Consider the following 19,611-nt stretch of genomic DNA (forward strand, 5'->3'; position numbering starts at 1 on the left):
CGCCCGTTTAAATGCAGCCCACCTTCAGGAGGCGAGGAGAATTTCACTCTGGAACACTGAACACCCCACTCTAAAACTGACACTACATTCTCTGTTAAAAAGTCTTTCATTTGCCCTCACATGAAAAAGGGATTGCCATTTTGCTCGTGTTGCTCAATACTCATGAGCAGCTCGCCCTATTTTTTTTTTTTACAAGAGGGTGTATCTCATCCAGGACAAGCCTGTATTCCTGCGATCAAAGAGTTCCGGGATAATCTGGAATGCATTTCTGTCATCCGTGAACACTGCACGCAGACAAGGGTTCAGTCTGTTCAGTAGGAAAAATTAATTTATTCTTCTTATTCGTCATACACGTACAGAGGACAGTGATTTGAAATGAGAGCACAGAAACAAAGGGAGTTGGAAATAAGATGAAGCAAAAGAAAAGAAAAAGACACAACACAAAGACTCCGGCTTCTCTTGAGGTCTCATCATTGCTTCGTGTGCTGTGCAAAAAAAAAAAAAAATGAGAAGGTGGATGGTTTGCTTTGGCTATTTAAAAAGAGGCTTTAACCACAAGCAGCTGGGGGGGGGGGGGGGGGGGGGGGGGGGGGGGGGGCATCAAGAGGCTTCACTTTTGGAAAATCCAGTGGGGTTCTTGGACTGCCAGCGCCACAGATCCTCACCTACATGGAAACAGATGCAAGAGATCATACCGGGAGATTACAGGGGTGAGGTGGGACTCGTACAGCTCTAAGTCGTCCGATAAACTACACAGGTTTTCCTTTTGGAGGAGGATCGGGTGAGATTAAATGGAGGTGTGCGGTGGGTTTGCCCTTACACATCCTTTCCAGTTCGAACTCGGCCTTCCAGCCCAGCTCCTTCTCGGCCAGATTGGGCTCGGCGTAGCAGGACGCTATGTCTCCGTCTCGGCGGGGGGCTATCTCATACTTGATCTGAAAGACAAATGGCGCGAGCGGTGAATTTCAAGGCTGACCATGCTTGAGCTCGACAACCTGGACGAGAGAAAGACGTTTTTTTTTTTTTTCTGTGCCTCACGTTTTTCCCTGAGGCCTTCTCCATGGCTTTCACCATCTGGAGCACGGAGTAGCCCTTTCCTGTTCCGAGGTTGTAAACCTGCAGACACACGCAATTAGAAGAGACGCCGTAAATACCATCCGTTTGCTCAAACTAAAAATGCATTGGAAACAGTTTTTCTATTTTTACAAATGTACCTTGCACCCGCAGTCATCCTTCAGCTTCTTCAGAGCTGCGATGTGTCCCTTTGCCAGATCTACAACATGGATATAATCCCGCACACCTGGAATGAGAGAGAGAGAGAGAGAGAGAGAGAGAGAGAGACTTTTTGGAAACATTTCAGCTTTACTCAAATACACGAAAAGCCACAGTTGAACCCTCCGGGCTGCGGTTTAAAGATCCTCTGTGTTACCTGTGCCGTCGACGGTGTCGTAGTCATTTCCAAACACACCGAGGTGCTCTCTCCTCCCAATGGCAACCTGAGCAATGTGAAAATAATGGCAAATTATCAGAGGTGGTCTTACCTTGATCCTGGATCATGGAGCATGAATGTAACCAATGGAGACGCACTTAAAAACCAGTGTGGTGGAGGGAGGGAGGCGTCTGAAACATGCGGCTCAGTGACCCTGCAGGGCCCCGACACTGACACAACGCTTAACCACCTTTGTTTGCTTCATAACACAAGCATGCGTTTAGATATTTACTCCATTTGTCTCTATTCCGTGCTTTAAACTACATTCATTGCATTAAATTCAATTCAATTCAATCTTTATTTATGAAGCACCTTTAAAAAACCAAAAGGTAACCAAAGTGCTGTACATCAAAAACATCAAATAAAATAAATCAAAAGTTAATTCAAAATGCATGACTTTGGTTACCATGTCTCTTAGCGTGTCGTCCCGTGGAGCTGCTGCTGTTCTAAACAAGCTGTCCACGTTACTATAACAGCAAAACTCTCAGCTTTGTAGGTTTTTTTTTTTTTGGGGGGGGGGGGGGGGGCCTGTACTCGGAGTCTTTTGCAGCTGATCACTGAAGTGTCAAGCCTTCAGACGCTAATTTAGGCCATTGTGTTCCCAATGAGCACTCAGACGGTTGCATTGACGCGTGTGGATTTGCCACTTTTCTGTACTGAAACCTTCATGCACTGTGCTCATAATCCACCTCCAGAAGGTCACAGGCCATTCTCGCTCTACATATACGTTCATGTGTTCAAACACGATCAAATTATTATTACATTTATATGAAATTGTAATTACATATAATTATGATTATGAACAATCAGATGCACTTTTGCAGCTCTAATGTGTTTGCATACCTGGGCGACATATGGCAGCAGGTTGTTGGGGATACCCTGAGGGTCTTCTCCGATCTCGCCAGACTTATGGGCTCCGATCGGGTTGAAATAGCGCAGCAACACGGCACTCCAGTCCTGTTCACACCGACGCATTCGTCACACACTTCGTCTTGACTTGTGCGTCGCCTAATATGTCTGCGATCATCACCTTCTCAGCTTTACACTGATCCTTGATCATCTCCTCGATGAAGAACTTGGTCTTGCCATAGGGGTTGGTGCAGCCCCCAACCGGATGCTTCTCGTCAATGGGAAGGTACTGGGGGTCTCCGTACACTGTGGCCGAGCTGCTGAAGACCAGGTTGTGTACGCTGTGAGCCTGCATCACCTGCACAAACACACACACACGGGGAGCTCCAATCTGGGAAGGTTGCACACGAGATGATGAAAATAGTGGTGTGCAACGTTTAGCCGGGAACTGGTGCGTCAGCTCAGGTGAGAGAACGCAAACAGAAACGGACCTCCAGCAGGTTCATGGTGGCGGTGAGGTTCACTCTGTAGTAGCGCAGCGGCTGCTCAACCGACTCCCCGACAGCCTTCAGTCCAGCGAAGTGTATCACAGCACTGAATGGATGCTGCAACGCACATTTTACCTTACAGTTACACATGTGAGAGGGACAGGGGGAGTTCATATAACCGATGTGCAAATATGGTAACGTACTACATCACCACCAGAGTCGCACTCTTTTTAAATTGTGGATTATTTATAGTGGTGAACTGGGACCTCGGGGAAAAGCTTTCAATAACTTTTGTAGAGTTGGGTTTGTTTTACGCGCAGTGATTCAGATGGGGGAACAATCTTAATTTACTCATTTATGGTGATCTCTCACACGTCAAACATTTCACACTGAAGCGGAACGTCGCTGGCATTTGTGCAAATACACAGACGTATCAAGTCGAACAGAATCACTGAGCTGTCTTCCCTTTCTAACCTTTGCAAAAAGCTTTTCCAAGCCAGGTTTGTCCAGGAGATCTAGTTTGTGAAACTCAATGCTGGTGCCCAAAAGCTTTTCTATCCTGCGGATGCTCTCTGGCACATCTTCGCCTTCTCCATCAGCTGCAGGATGTAGAACAGACACACAGATATTGAACATCGTTAACAGTCTTTGAAGTCGTAATTTTTTATGATATCTGAAGTTATTCATTCGCTCGTGCATTCGGGGCATGTCTGCTTACCTTTGACAGCGTTGCTGAAGTTGTCGACTACGACCGGGTGGAATCCGGCTTCAATGAGCTCCACCACACAGTGGCTGCCGATGAAGCCTGCTCCACCTGTGACCAGCACCTTCTGGGTCATCCTTCGGCCCTGTTCGATTCAAACGCACAATCAAGCCTCTGCGAGAAACTCTGCTGCAACATCCTGTGGGTTTCTCTTGACTTGAGCTGTAGAGTTGAGAGGTAAGTTTCTGACCACGCCTGAAACATTTCAGGTTGGCTTGACAGGTGCATAACTCACCTGGATAGCATTTACCCCACGTCAGCAGACTGCCTCACTATGACAACAACAGGAATCTTCCAACTTCACAAGCAACTTTCAGTGTAACCTTAATACATATTAATGCTGCATATTAAGATAATTTCTGATCTGATCAATCACACAAGAAAGAGTAGCTATTCAGGATAAACACTCAATTTCAATGTGTTTTTCTGCCCTTTCTGATTTTGGTAAAACGCTTATAAACAACTCCAAGCTTTTGGAAATAACTATTATTGTGTAAGCAAAGAGTCTTTCACTTCCTTTATACAACCAAACCCGGCGGACTGCTTGTAAAGAGGGTCGAACTTGTGCGATAAATGAAGCTACATCGTTCATTATAACAGAGCATGTGTGTGAAATACCTACTGAATTTCCCTTTGAGAGTGTAAAGTGGCTCAGTCCGCCCAGAAGCAGGAGTCCAGAGAGAATGGAGCTTTATCTGTCACTTCATTCAGGAAAGTCTAATCTCCTCTCCCGAAACATTTCCTTACTTCCTGTTAAACGCGGATCCGAATCAACGCGACCAATGAGGGGCGGTAGTATTTCCGTTCTCCGCCAAAATAATCAGCAACGCGAGTCCATAAATTCATTATAGAGGATACATTTCTCATTCCCATTCTCTCTTGCTCGTCATATTGCCGTTTAAAAATGTATTACACTGGAAGATAATCAAAACTGTTGACAGACTGAGATTAGTATCACATTATTCAGCTTGAAGCCTTTAATATGAAACAGAAACCGGAATAAGCTCCGTCAAATCGTTAGCTTCACGCGCCTTATTCTCACCACGTCCATGCCTCATGTACGACGACGTCATACTTTACGCACACAGCCACGCCCCCTGCCCATTCAAACAGAGAGGTGTTTGTAGTCCACATCTGGAAATGCCACGTAACTTTAAACACAAGTGCAGCTATGTGAGCAAAGAAACAACCGCTAATGTGAAAAGAGTACATTTGTACTCAAGTACAATTACTGTTTTGTTGCTAATATTGCACTAAATTACAAGAAGCCAACATAAAAAAAAAGTAAGTTTTTTTTCTTCTTATTTGCACAAAATAAGAATATACTACAGAATTGTACGGCATAAAACCTGACTGTGCATGAGGAGAAAGAAGCCCAGGCTTATATGAAATCGTATCAACCAATAAATATTACAGTAATGAAATTATTTTAAAAAAAATGGATCAACCATGAACCAAACTAAGTAATGAGTTAATAAAATTAGTATGAACATATCAACTCAGAATCAATTGACTACTGTTTGGACCGGAAATAATTCAATGATTTAGTTTTAAAAAGGGCCAAAAGAGGAAATTGTTTCAATGATTTGCCTGTATAGTTTCAGAGAGATGTGAAGAAACGTTGTTTGTGGAGGTACAACAAAGTGGCAAATGAAAGTCAAGCTACTTTTAAACCAAATTCAACTCCATTGTCAATATCAGGAATATACAAGTACATTATGCAAATGTATTTGCAAACACATATAAATGTGTAGCAATAATTTTAGCAGTGGATACAAACAAGCAAATTCAAAAAGTCTCTACGTTAATTTGGGCCACATGTTGAAGCAGTGTTTAGTGCTCTGGTCTCAGTTTGTTTGTTCAAATAACAGCAAGGACCTTTGTGTGTGGATTTTGCATGTCGTCTCCATGTGTCCGTGGTTTTTTCACTCCGGTTTCCTCCCACAGTCCCAAAACATGTATGTGAGATTAATTAGTGAATGTGAATGACTAATCAAGCATGCTGCATCATTATTTTCTTTTACATATATCACTCTATTCTGTTATCTGTGACATGCACAAATCCATGGTCGAACAAGAATTCTATCTTTGATTTGCTCTTTGGAGAAGGCACAACAAATCGTAAAGTCACCACTGTTACACGCACTGAAGGTGTACAATATATATATATATTTTTTTTTTTTTTTTTTTTTTTTTTAAATTTATCTTTGTTTTTTGTTGAATACTTACAAAAGTACTTTTTCAACTGATTCGAAAAATATATAATGTAATGCAATATAAGTGCATTGTAATGATATTTAAATGCATTAAATCCCACATAAGCTGCACATTGTAATGTTTACATGAGACTAAAGTGAAAAAAGCTGCAAAATAACTTAACAGATGACAAAAAGTAATGAGAACATGATACTGTGTAGGCAAATATTGCCTCACTGTGTCCTCTTGCAGTGGCGCGTCTATCCAGATAATATCCAGAGAGCCATAATAAGAGGCACAATCTATAGGAAAACCTATTAGCATTGCTTGCTTAATGGATGGTGGAGAAGTAATGACTTTGTGGAGGAGTATTAGTATCGGGAGTAAGAATAGATTTCATGTGAGGCCATAAAAAAACAACAAAGCCATACCTATGATGTGGTTCCATAACCACATGCCATCTTTCCAGTTCAAGAGCAAACACTCGTTTCCACAGACTCCTGCAGATCAAGATTCTTTTATATCCTGTGCCATTTGTTAGCCCTAATCACCCCAGACACGCTGGCGCATGAAGAAATGCAGCGAAATCGTGAGTAAACACATGAAACCAATTGGATACCTGAGAGATGAAGTTCTTTATCCACTGCAGATATTCTCCCTCAGTTGGTAGAGGACTTTGCGCTGATGAAGAAATCTCAAAGGGAGGGGAAACAACATGGAGACTTCATCCAGCAGGGATATTAGGTAATAATAAGAAAAACTAATCCAGCCATTCAGAAGAGGAGAGGAAGAGAAGACAGAAGGAACCATTTAAAACTCAGAGGAGGAAAAGCACAAACTTGTCACTGTAGGAGAGCAGGAAAAAACAGCAACAGCGGAAATCCTCTTATTAATGTTGTACATTTAAAGGCCTCAACTGGCTGCTTCAGGGTTAGCGTGGGTCTCTTGCACAAAGATGTGGGTCAGCTCTCCTTGTGCCTAAATATTCATGAGCGTGTGGGCGCAGCACCGTGGGTGGCTGAGGCCGTGGCAGGAGAGAGGCCTGCAGGGAGTACGATGAACACCTCCGACCCCACCCCCCCACCCCAACCCCCCAGTGCCGGGCAGCTGCGGATGCGGTGGTCAGTGTGTGAATGTGGAGGGGCTGCGGCGTTACCCAGACGGGGCTCAGACTCACTGTGGAAAGGGCCTGCTGTGCCAGAGGAAATTGCCAAATATGAGATGTTGGCCTGAGCCGGAGCCCACACGTGTGTGTCAGGAGAAAGGTTCTGTGTGTGGCTCAGATGGTTTGATCCAGCCAAACATTTGCCAGCTGATAGAAGCTGCCAGCTGGGGTAACACAAACCCAAAGCTCATTGGGAGAAAATCCTGAAACCCTGGGCACAAACACTCTCTTATCAGTTCAGAAAAGTTGATATTCTCAGTTTCCTTATGGAGAGTTTTACGAATAGTGAACAACTTCCAGGGTCTCATTAATGGGCCTTGGGGTGCTTCTTTTATTCTTTTTTTTTTTTTGCAAAAGCACGATGTTGTGAATTTTTGACAAATCTGTCCAATGAGGAAACAACATCAGCTTTGTCTGTTTAATCAGTCCATAACCCTTTCAAGAATGAATGGGAAGAAAGATTTTTAAAGCAAAAGACAATCCATTTATCTCTGTTCCAGGTCTGATCTGAACATTTATTTGAGATATCAAGTTTGAAATAACAGTGCACTGTTGGTTTTAGTGGCAAACTGTATATGTAGTTACTAGAAAGGAAGTTGATCAAATGCGAAAGTGAAAACAGATGATTCATTAATTTTGAGGCAATAATTCAACTGAGAATATTCTTCATTTATTATGTCTCTGTTGTCCTTGACGCAAAGTAAAACTTCCTAGTCCCTATCTCTTTTATGTTGCCTCTTATCGGCAGTTCTTGGGCCTGACGGTTTTCCATGGAGACAGGCAGTGGCCCTGTGAAGCAGATATCAGCTTGCGAGCAGGCCGCTGTACTTTAGAAAATAACCGGAGTTTGGACTAGTAATTTAGAGAGTAGGAAATTTTCCTTTTTATATCAGTTGATCGCCTATATGGGTAAAGGCAGTATACTTTCTGGAAAGGTCACCAGACTATCACAAGACAAGTACAGGGAGACACACATGCAACTTTTATAGTGACAAATCAACCTCAGAGGAACTCAGAATAACATGCAGAGGAAGTACATGCAACCTCCACACAGTGGTTCTAACCTGGACTCGAACTCAAACACTTGCTATGAGGCCAAGGTGCTAACCACTGCTATTGTATTGTCTCTTTTTGTTACCTTCGCCAACCAGAGATGGGCAACTAATGAAGTTCGGTGAGCAGCAAAGTTGGCTGGGAAGGTTATGTTTTCATCTCCGTGTATTTATTAATTTAATGGTATGTATGTATGTATGTATGTATGTATGTATGTATGTATGTATGTATGTATGTATGTATGTATGTATGTATGTATGTATGTATGTATGTATGTATGTATGTATGTATGTATGTATGTATATGGCCAACATTTCGCAAATAATATTAACCCAAATTTGATGACATTTTCAGGGATGATTTGTCATCATCCAAGGACCGATCGGTTAGATTTTGTGAGGTTAACGGTGAACTGTTTCAGAAATTTTTTTTTCCCATACAAAGTGAATGGGAGGGGCACCTCATGGAGATCAGCATCTGTTGCCATGGAGATGCTTCCCTCCTCAGTATTTCACACAGTAGCTCCCTGACCTACCTTGCTAGCATTGTTACGAGCTAATGGCTATCATCATGCCAGCAATGCTCACTCAGTTCGCGTTGGCGAAAGCATGCGCTCCACCGAGTGCATGTTCGAGTTTTCATCATAAATTTAAGTTTTGTTGTCCCTTTGTTTGCTCCGGTTGTGCTTTATGTCATTCTTGGTTGCGGCTCTGTTTCGTTTGAGGACATCAACATCATTGACATGAATGTTGATGTTGCTGTAATGTTACTATAATTCAAGAATGAATCACTTATGAGGGTTTTTCCCTAATCACAGCTTGATGCCCCGTCCAAGTCATGTGCGTAACGACAGAGAAACATCCTCACTTGTCTCATTATGGGACACGATTGATAGAAAGCAGAGCTGCAAAGTCAACCCTAAAGCTTGTATCATTTCCTGCTCTCTGCACTCCACCCACAAAACATACAGAACATTTGAGAGAGAGTGATGAATGGAGGGAGCGAGGGTGTGGCCGTCCACGGGGCCTCCGTCTGATTTCTCTTCATCTCTCTCCACCTGAGTGCTGGTTAATCCGCCCCTCATCCCCTGACTCCCAGCTGGATACGGCGGCTCCTTCTGAATAGCGGGCTGCATTAACGCCCAGGAACTTTCCCCCGCTGTCTGTTAGTAAAAGCTGATTGGAGATTACAGGCCTGCTGTAGAAATAAAGAAACCCTCCATCTCATATCAAATCACTTTCCACGCCTTCTCCTTCTTCTTCTTCTTCTTCTTCTTCTTTATCTCTCCCTCTGCTCTTCATTTCTTTATCTTCTTAATCCCGGCTCTCCTCGTTCTCAATGTCATCAACTTTCCCCTCAGTACTACATCTTTGCCACAGTTCATTGCTCTTTCTCAACAAGCTGAATGACAGGAAAAAATGAGGACGAGTAAGAGGGCGAGAGGGGGAAAGAAAAAAAAAAAACCTTCCCCTCCTGAGTGGAGCCAGAATGATGTCATGGGGGCATTTGTCCTCCTGGTGTGGAGGCTTCCCTTCCTCTGCTAATTACCTTGTACAAACTCAAATCTGATATGGCGGATATGAGGCCCAAATACAATTATTGTGGGCTAACAAAGAGATATTGAGATTCAGGGAATGAGTTAGAGACCGCAAGTGAGATAGAAGGAAAGGCACGTGCACGTGCAGCCAGCACATGCGTGCGTGCACGTGGGCGTGTACACGCACACACACACACACACACACACACACACACACACACACACACACACACACACACACACACACACACACACACACACACACACACTTATACATACCCACCCACACATGTACACAACCACTTGTCCTTCCCCTCCATTCCCTCAGATAGGCTAATGTTATTACTGGGGTAATTATCCTCATTAGTGCCAGCAGCTGTAGAGAGCCCATTGCTCGCTGTTCAAACTCCACCCCGAACCTTTCAGTCTTCACATCCCTCTTTGTATTCCGGAGATCTCATTTACAGACTTTGTCTCCATCCCTTGCATCCTCATTGTAAAAATAAACCCATCAAATATCTCGTAAACCAGAGTTGCCCTCGGTCTCCTAACCTGTTTGGGCTCATTCTGTGAGTAAATGAGGGAAGGTAATGTGGACAGCCCCGGCAAGCTTCCTCTACATGAGCTCTATATGAAGTTAGGAAGAAAGAGAGAGCGAAAGGTTTAAAAAAAAAAACCAAACAATTCCCATTTGACATTTTAACATGAGGACAACCCAGCCCAAAGAGTTTACAAGGTTTTAAAAAAGTGTATATTAGTAGAAAAGCTTGGGGAACATACTGAGAGCTGCTTTACCCCTGAGATATGAGATTAGTTTTTTACACTGATGGGAACATTTCTACCCATCAATGTAAACAAACATTTCCCTTCTGTTTTCTCACGTGTGGCATGTTTTCTATTCCCTCCCGGCATAAATGTCATGTCGCTGTAGCACAGAGGATCCTGCTTGGGAAAGCAGCTGAAGAACACACATTTACCAACAACAGCTTCGCCATGGAATGATCACGAGATTCAAGTGTGCTGAAGCAGGGAAGACAGCGAAAACATGCAGGACAGAGACTCTCTGGGACCAAGGCTGGACCTCCCTGGTGTTTACGTTGTCAACACAAGATGGCACTGTTTAGTCGGATATTGCCACCTCAGTGGATTTCCACCGACTGTGCTGCTCCTTTTGACATCTACATCTCCCAACACCTCCTGTCCTTCCTGTGCCTCACATGTTCCCGTTTTACTCTCATCCAATCATATCGGTAAAGGAAAATGAGCTGTCACACTCCATCCTCCCCACCAGGGCAGCTATCAATATGAGCAAAATAACAGTATTTGCATAAATATTTGGCCTGTTAATTCACTTGATGTTTATGTGAAAGCACCAGGAAAATGACCCTCCCTCTCTTGCTTTTTAAACTATGCACCCTGTCTGCGTCTTTCCACACAAATTATGAGCCCAGCAGCTGAAACGGGCAGCTTTATGCACGGCATTCGATCCCTCGCTCTGCGAGATTGCCTTTTTGTTTTATTGCCAGGGGCTGGTGGGGACAGTGGTTTAACCTGTATACCACTAAGCCCCGCATCAGGCGCTAAATGTCATGCATAGCCTCTTTTTATTGGCTGATACGGCCTGTTGTGCCCTTCTCCCTTTCCTGGAAGCTATTGTTAAAGAGCTAGTTGTTAATGCTGCTGTCCAGATGGGCTCCTTCCCCTCCCCTCAGGTCTGACTGAGGAAGGGTGTTTACCATGCACTGGGCTGTGGATAACAGGTGAGACTACTGCTGGCGCGTCCACCAATCAGAGCGCAGCAGATGTCTGGCCTCTGCCTGTAAACCTTTATTTGGCATTTGGGGCCTTATGTGAGTGGGTTTGATAATAACACTGAATAAAAGTGAATTGTGGTTTATATGCTTTTTACAGAAGGCTGTTGTGTGAAATGGCTTCGCAGGCTGCTAAGTCCATATCAAATCTCACACAACTCTCATGTAGTCAGTATATCTGGGATTTGGTTTTTAAATAAACCTTGTACATCTTTTTTGTGGAACCAAATTCTTCAGCTGGCAAACCGCCCAGTCATTTAATTTTCATTTCATGAAGTTCAGCCATCATTTCCAGAAATGTTCCCTCGTCCGTTGTGTGACAAAATGTTTCCAGCATTAGCTGGGCAAACACAGAGCATTCCTTTCCCTTTTTTTTTTTTTCCAATTCAGGCCATCTTGAATTACTGCAATTTGGTATCATGGCAACAGGCAAAGGTAAGGCCAGGCCGTGGATTGTTGAGGAACAGTCTTTTAAAGCTTTGAATCAATCTGCCTTAATGGATGACCTGTGTCTCGCATGCATGTATGGATTAGTTTGGCTGGAGCACCTGTCCCTGTTCTTTCAACATCAGATCAGGTTACGGGCCACACATTCACCCAGCCGACACAACTTCCTCTGATTGACAATACGCGGGTTCCTCGGTCGCCAAATCCTCATTTGAAACAACAAACAGGTGAATACAAAATGCTATCTGTTACAATGAAAAAGAAATATGTGTCGTGTTAAATGCAAATACACAAGGAAGCCACGCCTGTCAATGAAAAACATTTCTTCAAGGAAGAAGATTGTTCAATGTTAAAGAACAGACTGGTGAGGCAAAGAGTTTGCTCAGGATGTTTCCATATAAAATATGTTTTCGTGTCAAATATGAGGAGAAGTCATTACTCTGTGTAGTGCAGCAAATCAAGAATCATGTTTTAACGTGAAGAACGTGGACATTTGATCATTCATGTTGAATAATAGGATTACAAGATTTGTGGGAATGCCCTGTGATGGACTGATGACATGTCCAGTGTGTATCCTGTCCCCGACCATAGTCAGCTGGGATTGATGATTCTGAACAGAATTGAACATTTGAAGTAATTAATTGTCAATTAATAATAATGCAATTGGTCTCTACAGTTCCTGAACACATCCAAAGTGTTGATTTGAAACTGTATTTCTGAATTAAAATCAATAAGGAATAAGGTTTGATTTACATCCCAACTCACTGCATCACATTAATTTCTCTCTAATTTTGTGGACTTGAGGTTTTGAAAACATTACAGATAGGTCTGCTCAGTTGGGCAGAAAGTGTATGAATGCTAAAGAAAAACAATAGGCCACATGTATTTGATGAGTGAAGTGCTTTCAAACTGTCATTCTTCTACAGTGAAACGGTTCACGTCCACAAAGAGAGGTCACAGTTTCTGAACATTTCACATCTTTTTGAAATATAATAATTCTACAAACCAACAAAGCAAAAACCAACAATAATAGCCCACATAAAGTTGTACAGACAAAGTGTTTGTTTTTCCCCTGATTCGTCATTTCTAATTGACCTAATGACAAACAAAGATGAGTATTAAAACACCCCAGGGTCCTTTTTTTTGTGTGCCAAACTGTCCCGCAGGTCAAAAAATGGACCAGATGATCGAATGGTAGAAACAGCAGATAAACCTCCTGTTTAAAAAAAAAGAAAAGAAAATTGCAGTGCAATGTGGCATGTTTGAGAACAAGGCCGGTCTCGGGTTGATTACAGAGTTAAGCTGCCGGAGCGGCCCGGTGAAGCGAGGAGGCGCCCGGGCTTAACATCCATCTGAGAGCAGCTTGCAACCACCAGCAGACCCGAGCTGGGAGACAAAAGCTCAGTGAGGAATGGGATGAATGCTCCGTCTGAACGCTGCTCTGGGGTAATAAGAATTAAATACATTAAAAGAAGAAAAAAAATCTCACATTGTGAATTGTGCACAGCTGCCTGGTGTCTGCTGATGTTTGGAGGAGAGCTGGGAAATGGGAGCGTCTGACAGGACGTCAAGCATACCCTCTTCACACAAGACAGATTCTACTGCCCTAATTAGGCCGATATGCGCTTGCAGATTTTAAAAGTATAAACATATTGGTGTTCAAGCAGCTTTGACAAACCCCGGACACAATGCCCTATTTTGGATCCATTTTTCTTTCATGGATGTCCACTTATTTCATCCAGCTGGTATAAAGACCCCTCATGCTATATAAAGACCCCATGCTTGCGGTGTGACCTCCCATCTTCTCTTCATTCTCTGGCGTCTCCACCGCTGATGGATCCCCCGATGATGAAACAATTAGGTAGCAACCGTGAGCCTCGCCACGAAGCAGGACGGGTGATAGATGGGCCCGGTGATAGACTCGGGTGCCTTGCTCGGGAGGGGGCTTTGTTCCCTATCTCTGACACCTTGTGATCCACACAGCAAACCTCTTCCATCCAAACCCCCACGCTACCCCCACCAGCTGCCTCTGACCCCTCTCGCCGCAGCCCTCGCCTCTGCTTGCCATGTGCTGGGAGTCAAAGGGTTCCCACCTATCGCTCATCAGAGTGGAGCCCCGCCATCATCCGGCCCCCCGCGCACTAAATCACAATCAATCGCTTGGCAGACAGAGATGGATTGGGACGTCCGCGACCCCGTACCTTTCGGGGGAGGGGGGGGGGGGGGGGGGGGGGGGGGCTGGGTCACCCCCAGCCATCCGAAGGGCCGCTGTCACTGACAAATAATGGAGGTGACTCTGGGAGGAGTGTGCAGGTCAAGTCTGTCGCCCCTGGAAGGAAGTTATCACAAAGCAATGGAGGGAAATTCTTTTCTCTTTAGGAACAACAGTCACGATGTATAACAGCACGTCTGACAGAAGGTGGAGAAAAGTTCGCTTTCACGAGCCAAAAAAACTGGCTTTATTTCAGATCCATCTCAATGTAATCCAGGGCACATTTTTAAGCTGCTAATTTGGGTGCTGATGGCACTTTTATCCACTTCTGGTTTATGACAGAATATTACATTTCACACATTGTGTTGATCAGGTGCTTGAATGATTATTTTAAAGCAGCTGTTTTGCAAACACCAGCCACCATAAGCCTTTGGTAGTGAAATAAGACAACGTCGCATACTATTTTGTTTCTAGAAAACATTTGAACAAATTTCATCGAATTCAGTCAATGATGCAAATGCAATATTTGACAATTAAAAAAAAAAAAAATCCTGTATGTCAATTACACCTGCAACTTTTTGCTGTCTTTTTATGTTTTCTTGTGCTTTTTTTGTCTTTAAAATGAGAAATTATGAGAAGAAAATGCAGTTTTTCATGTAATATACTTTGATTGTTTGAATTAACAGTCCACGAAAAGAGAAAACAACCACTGAATTTCAAAATTTGGGTGTCTGATGATATTAAAAACAGAGCTGCATGGTGTCGCACTGGTTAGTGCCTCACAGAGGGGAGGTCATGAGATCAAATACCGGCCGGGCCTTTGTTCATGCCAGGGGTCTGCAAACTGCAGCTCTGCAGCCACACGTGGCTCTTCAACCGCTCTATAGGACTCCCAGGAAATTCTAGTAAATAAACCGTTTGCTTTTAGTTTATGTCCATACAACACTGCTTTCCCAAAATTGTCTAATTCCCTGGCGGGAAACAGCTAAAGTAGACAAAAGAGCCAGAATTACAAATAACGGATAACTACTCAAAAACAGACAGGAAAAACAGCTAAAATGATAAAATCACAAACAAGTTAAAAAAGCTTAACATCTCTAATATAGCTAAAACTGTTCCAACCATTATGAAATGCACAGCCGCTATAAAATAGCTAAAATGGCGAAATGGTTATGATGCATAAAATGGCTAAAGTGGCAAAAATCCACCAAACAAGAAGAAGAATTGCTCATAAAAAAAATTTGATACAGAAGGAAAAAAAAACAGAAAAGAAGTAGGTAAAGTATATATAAATGGTAACAATTAAATGTCATAAATGCAGCAGTTTACATGTTTACAACATGAATGGTTGTGGAAAAACCTCAGGAAGTCCGCCGAACACCCAAATATCAGGCTGAGTTTTTCAAGCAGAACTGAACGTTATCGTCTTTGTAAAAAAAAAAAAAAAAAAAGGTCAGAGATCTTCTTGGCAAAGACACTGAAGTGGACTGTGGACAGATCACTAAAATACAACCCAAAATACGTTTGTATGAGCAGAAGGAAACTTGTCGGTGACACCTGAAGTTTTCATCCTCTCGGCACCTTTCCTGTGCGCTTCCTCCTTCATCCCCCTCATTCCAAACAAGGCAGTCTTGACCTCCTCTAGTGCTTCCTGATTTCCTCCCCGACAGAACAAGTGATTGCATCATTCACATGAGCATCGACAACAAATACCATTCAGACATGTTTCAAAAAGGAAAAGTCTCCACAATGCCATAACACGGTGATTGGGAGTGAGAGATCTTATTGTGAATTCACTGCCGAGGGGCTCGAGGAGGATCATTCACATGCAGATGTGTCCTCCTGGAAGTGCCTCGGCTATACAATTTCCATTTAGATAAGGTGTATACACAAATAAAGGAAGGACATTGGGTTCTTCATTTGATTAACTAATCATAGTCTTTGTAATTCCACTCGGGGGCCTTGAAGGGCAGCGGCGGCCTGTGTGCCCTGATTAGTCGACTCATGATTGCTGCCGCTATGGCACAAATCAGTTCAAGTAACTCGGCTCAATACGCTACACAGTGGCAGTGATTAAACGGGCGATTAAGACTTAGAGAGGTTCGGCCTGTTTAATCCCTTCTCCCCGATAGCCGCAGCGTAGGCCCCGACCAGCAATAACCCGACAGCACAGGAGTCGGAGTGGGAGGTGATTAGGGTCTTCAGAGCTCCCTGGAGGGAGGATGCAGGTTGTTTGTGATTAAACTTAAAGGTACATTCTGTTCTTGTTGGGACTTGGGAATTCATTATCTCATTCTTATAAGAGGGAGAGAAATAAAATACACGACGTTAGGACAGATGAGATATCTCAAATCTCAAAGTGACAATGGGAAAAAAAAAAACAAAAACAAAAAAATCCCCGCTTGCTGCCCAAGTGAGGAAGCTCGAGTTTTCGCAGCATGTTGACAAACCGAACAAAACAATCCTCATCCTCACGACTCAGAGTGCTTTAACCCTCCTCCATCTCCTCTTCATGCGGAGCAGTGGTGTCTCTGTATCATCTGAAGGCTGTATAGAAACTCTCCAGCCCCTCTCCATGACTGATCTCTTTTGATAGAGCTCATTATGCAAACTGCTCCCAACTCCCGCTGCATAATTAGCGCTTAATTAATTTGAGTGAAATCTTTCATCTGTCTGTGTCCGGCCAGCTCCTTCCTTCCATTTACAACATGATATTAATTTCAGAGGGGGGAATGGTAGCCCAGCTGATGAAAAGGCTGATATAATTAATCAAGTACTGTATCTTTTTCCTTCATTTTTTTTTCAGGAATAATAATAAGTGTGATGAGCAGAGTCTGATTAACCCTATTATGCTCCCTAATTAGGGTGATCATTTAATAATCAAGGAAGCAGCACAATTATAAGAGAATGCAAATCGTGCCATCTCATGAAGAGTGTACCAATTCGAGAAAATTCTTTGTTGGGAAAATGTGGCATTCCCAAATGAAATGTCAAGACCAGGCTCTTCTTCAAGGTGCCACTCTTTAATGCACGTATGTTAAGATGTGCCTACACGGCTCTGACAAGATGCCTCGCACACAGTGGAGACGTGCTCCACTGAAGAGCGCAGAGAAGAAATGTATTCTTATGTCAGGAAATAGCTCAAAAAGGTTGAAAACAGAATATAGATTTTGAGGAAACAGCTTGACATTAAGTGCTGGCAAGAAGAAAGTGCTAATTAGCCGAGCATAAATAAAGGAAAAACAATATTTTATAACCGTTAGTAACAAAATGCTTCAGACATTTTAAATGGTTGCCTGTTCCGAGTCAAAGCTGTTGTTGCTCGGCTTGTGACAGAGACAAAAGTAAACTTTTGGTGTAGCGTCATATATATTTCCCAGCGAGCCACACAAATAAAAAGGATTTCATGTTGTAGTTGTCTCAGAAAATATCAAACATTTGTGTCGACTCTGTCAATGATATAAAATATACAAACTACAATAATACAGATCTGCTTGTTCGAGAGCTTTAGAATGTTAATTTACATTTAAACTTTTTTCAAGTCTCTATACATTATTACTCTTTTATCCGGTACTATTTTCCACCCAAGAGCCCAAGAGAGAGGATTTCAGGTTTAAGATATCTGGAGCAAGTTTTCCTAAATGTTTGTATAACTTACTGACGTGTTTGTATGTTATCACCACCCATAAAAAAAAAAAAAAAGTAACTTTCAAAATATGAAACGTGTCACATCTTGTGTAACATTGTGTCCATGCTTACAGTGCACTGTTTGAATTTCCATGTAATAACAATAAAAAGACTTGAATTTCAGAGATTCGCCGTGACTCAGGGAGAGAAAACCAGCTGCAGAAAAATTGCCAGCTTTGTTCAAAAATAGTGACAATTTTCTAACGTGGGAGCTTTTAAGCTTGATCTATACATGAACACCATCACATTCTGCCAGTTTACAGCTTTGGTGTTGAGTTAAGCGAAGCAAAGCTGATGACTTGATAAGAGACACATTTAAACAGCTTTATGTTATTTTATGTATTTCAAATGTCTTGTAATTAATAACGTTGTCCAAGGTTTATCAGATTTCTCACCGTTCTTGATGCCTTTCTCATTTGAAGCTTAGATATTTAAAAATGCAAAATCCAGCTTCTGAAGCTTGTTTACGTCTTTTCCCCATGGTGCGATGTGTTATTTTGTTAATATTGTGATACGTCACCCCAGTGTTTCCTTTCATTTGTTTCTGCTTAACATCCACTATGAGGACGCCATGTCTTATTTCCCATGTGTGCTTCATGGAGCCCGATGAAGCTACTGGTGTGAACTGTGTCGCGGGTGTTCAGCACCACGGACAGCAGCCAGCCTCCACCGGCCGGACAGACGCATCCAGAGTCGTCGTTTCAAACTTTGTAAATAATTTAAGACGCTTGAAGGTTATGTTTTTAGAGGCAGGTTTTCACATGGGTCTCATGTGTCCCCAGATGAATGGGTGCCAGCGGATTGATAAAGGATGTGGCTCATTAGGTCTGCCACAGTCCATCTTTCATGCTCCTCCATGATACAGCTGCTGTCTACACTTTCATCAAGATAATAGCGACCTCATATACGGATACTGTGAGCAATGGCCCTGATTTCATTTATCTTACATGGAGTCATTATCAATATAATTACAGTATAATTACAATCCAGCCAGTGAAAAACACACAATGGACTTTTTCTTTAATTGTTGTCTACTTGTGTGAGAGATGTATTGCCACATGCCTGTGAGTGGGTCTGCTCTCAGTGAGCATGCTTTGAATCTGTGAGGTGTGTGTGTGTGTGTGTGTGTGTGTGTGTGTGTGTGTGTGTGTGTGTCCCCACATGAATGTACCTCAATTTGTTCCTCTTTACCCCCACAGTACAGGCGTACCTCAGAGAACTCTTGCGAATTAATTGAAAGAGCCGGGGCAGGAGGGTTGGAGAGGGGCGGCAGGCGGGGGAAACCTGTGGTGCCCGCTGGCCTTATTATCTGTAATACAGCAGTCGCTCTGCCTGCACTCTCTCATCCACTCATGAATACAGAAATGAATGTGATGGACGTCAGAGGTGAGCACGGAGAGGGAGAAATGGGGGCCGGGGGGGTTGTTTTAATCAGCTCCCTGATAGGACAATCACTTTATCCACCTCCACAGCTCAGAGGTGAATTAGTGTTTAACATTCCAGGGCATGCTTTCTGACTGGGGGACTCCTCCTCCGCAACCCCCACCACCACCACCACCACGACCACCAAACAACCAATGGACTGCAGAGATCATTGAGAGACACTCTGATGTTTTTGATGAGTAAATTAGAGCTAAACATGCCCGTGGGGCCTCTGGTAACTGATATGCAGGATATGCCTCTTTTTAATAAGAGGCTCTTTACAGGAAAAGAAAATCTGGTGTTGTCCGTTTGAAGTCTTTGTGTGCATCTGATGCAAACTTTGAAAGCATCTGATTGTTTTTTTTGTTTGTTTTTTTGTTCTTGTGCTTTATTTGCCTTGGACTTTATATAGTAATCCCACTCAGCTTATAGTGTATACGGCAAAAGGACTGTTTCACGAGCCGCCTCACAATCATCATCGAAGGCCCCTCG

The 19,611-nt window shown here is 43.0% G+C and overlaps 1 protein-coding gene across 3 annotated transcripts; it reads right to left on the bottom strand.

The window, feature by feature from the left end:
* Window positions 1–590: 590 nt before the first annotated feature.
* gale (UDP-galactose-4-epimerase) lies at window positions 591–6,534 on the bottom strand. 3 transcript variants are annotated; one of them, XM_080513473.1, is made up of 11 exons: window positions 4,212–4,317; window positions 3,545–3,674; window positions 3,301–3,425; window positions 2,830–2,943; window positions 2,520–2,696; window positions 2,333–2,446; window positions 1,430–1,496; window positions 1,215–1,300; window positions 1,039–1,116; window positions 821–935; window positions 591–665 (listed from the first exon to the last, which is right to left on the bottom strand). In XM_080513473.1, exons 2-11 carry the CDS (start codon window positions 3,663–3,665, stop codon window positions 601–603), a joined length of 1,062 nt encoding a protein of 353 aa, XP_080369599.1. In that variant the 5' UTR covers window positions 3,666–3,674; window positions 4,212–4,317; the 3' UTR covers window positions 591–600. The 3 variants fall into 3 exon arrangements, with proteins under 3 accessions (XP_080369599.1, XP_080369598.1, XP_080369597.1); XM_080513472.1 differs by lacking the exons at window positions 591–665; window positions 4,212–4,317 and adding an exon at window positions 6,405–6,534 and having other exon boundaries at window positions 703–935; XM_080513471.1 differs by lacking the exon at window positions 591–665 and having other exon boundaries at window positions 703–935.
* Between the last annotated feature and the right edge of the window lie 13,077 nt (window positions 6,535–19,611).

The sequence above is a fragment of the Blennius ocellaris genome, assembly GCF_963422515.1.
Source record: "Blennius ocellaris genome assembly, chromosome: 17".
Taxonomy (NCBI): domain Eukaryota; kingdom Metazoa; phylum Chordata; class Actinopteri; order Blenniiformes; family Blenniidae; genus Blennius; species Blennius ocellaris.

Coding starts and splice junctions, on each gene's coding strand:
- gale (XM_080513472.1), bottom strand. CDS start 3,665: ATGACCCAGAAGGTGCTGGTCACAGGTGGAGCAGGCTTCATCGGCAGC. Junction 2,944..3,300: donor TGGAAAAGCTTTTTGCAAAG/GTTAGAAAGGGA, acceptor TGTGCGTTGCAG/CATCCATTCAGTGCTGTGAT. Junction 936..1,038: donor AGAAGGCCTCAGGGAAAAAC/GTGAGGCACAGA, acceptor TTTGTCTTTCAG/ATCAAGTATGAGATAGCCCC.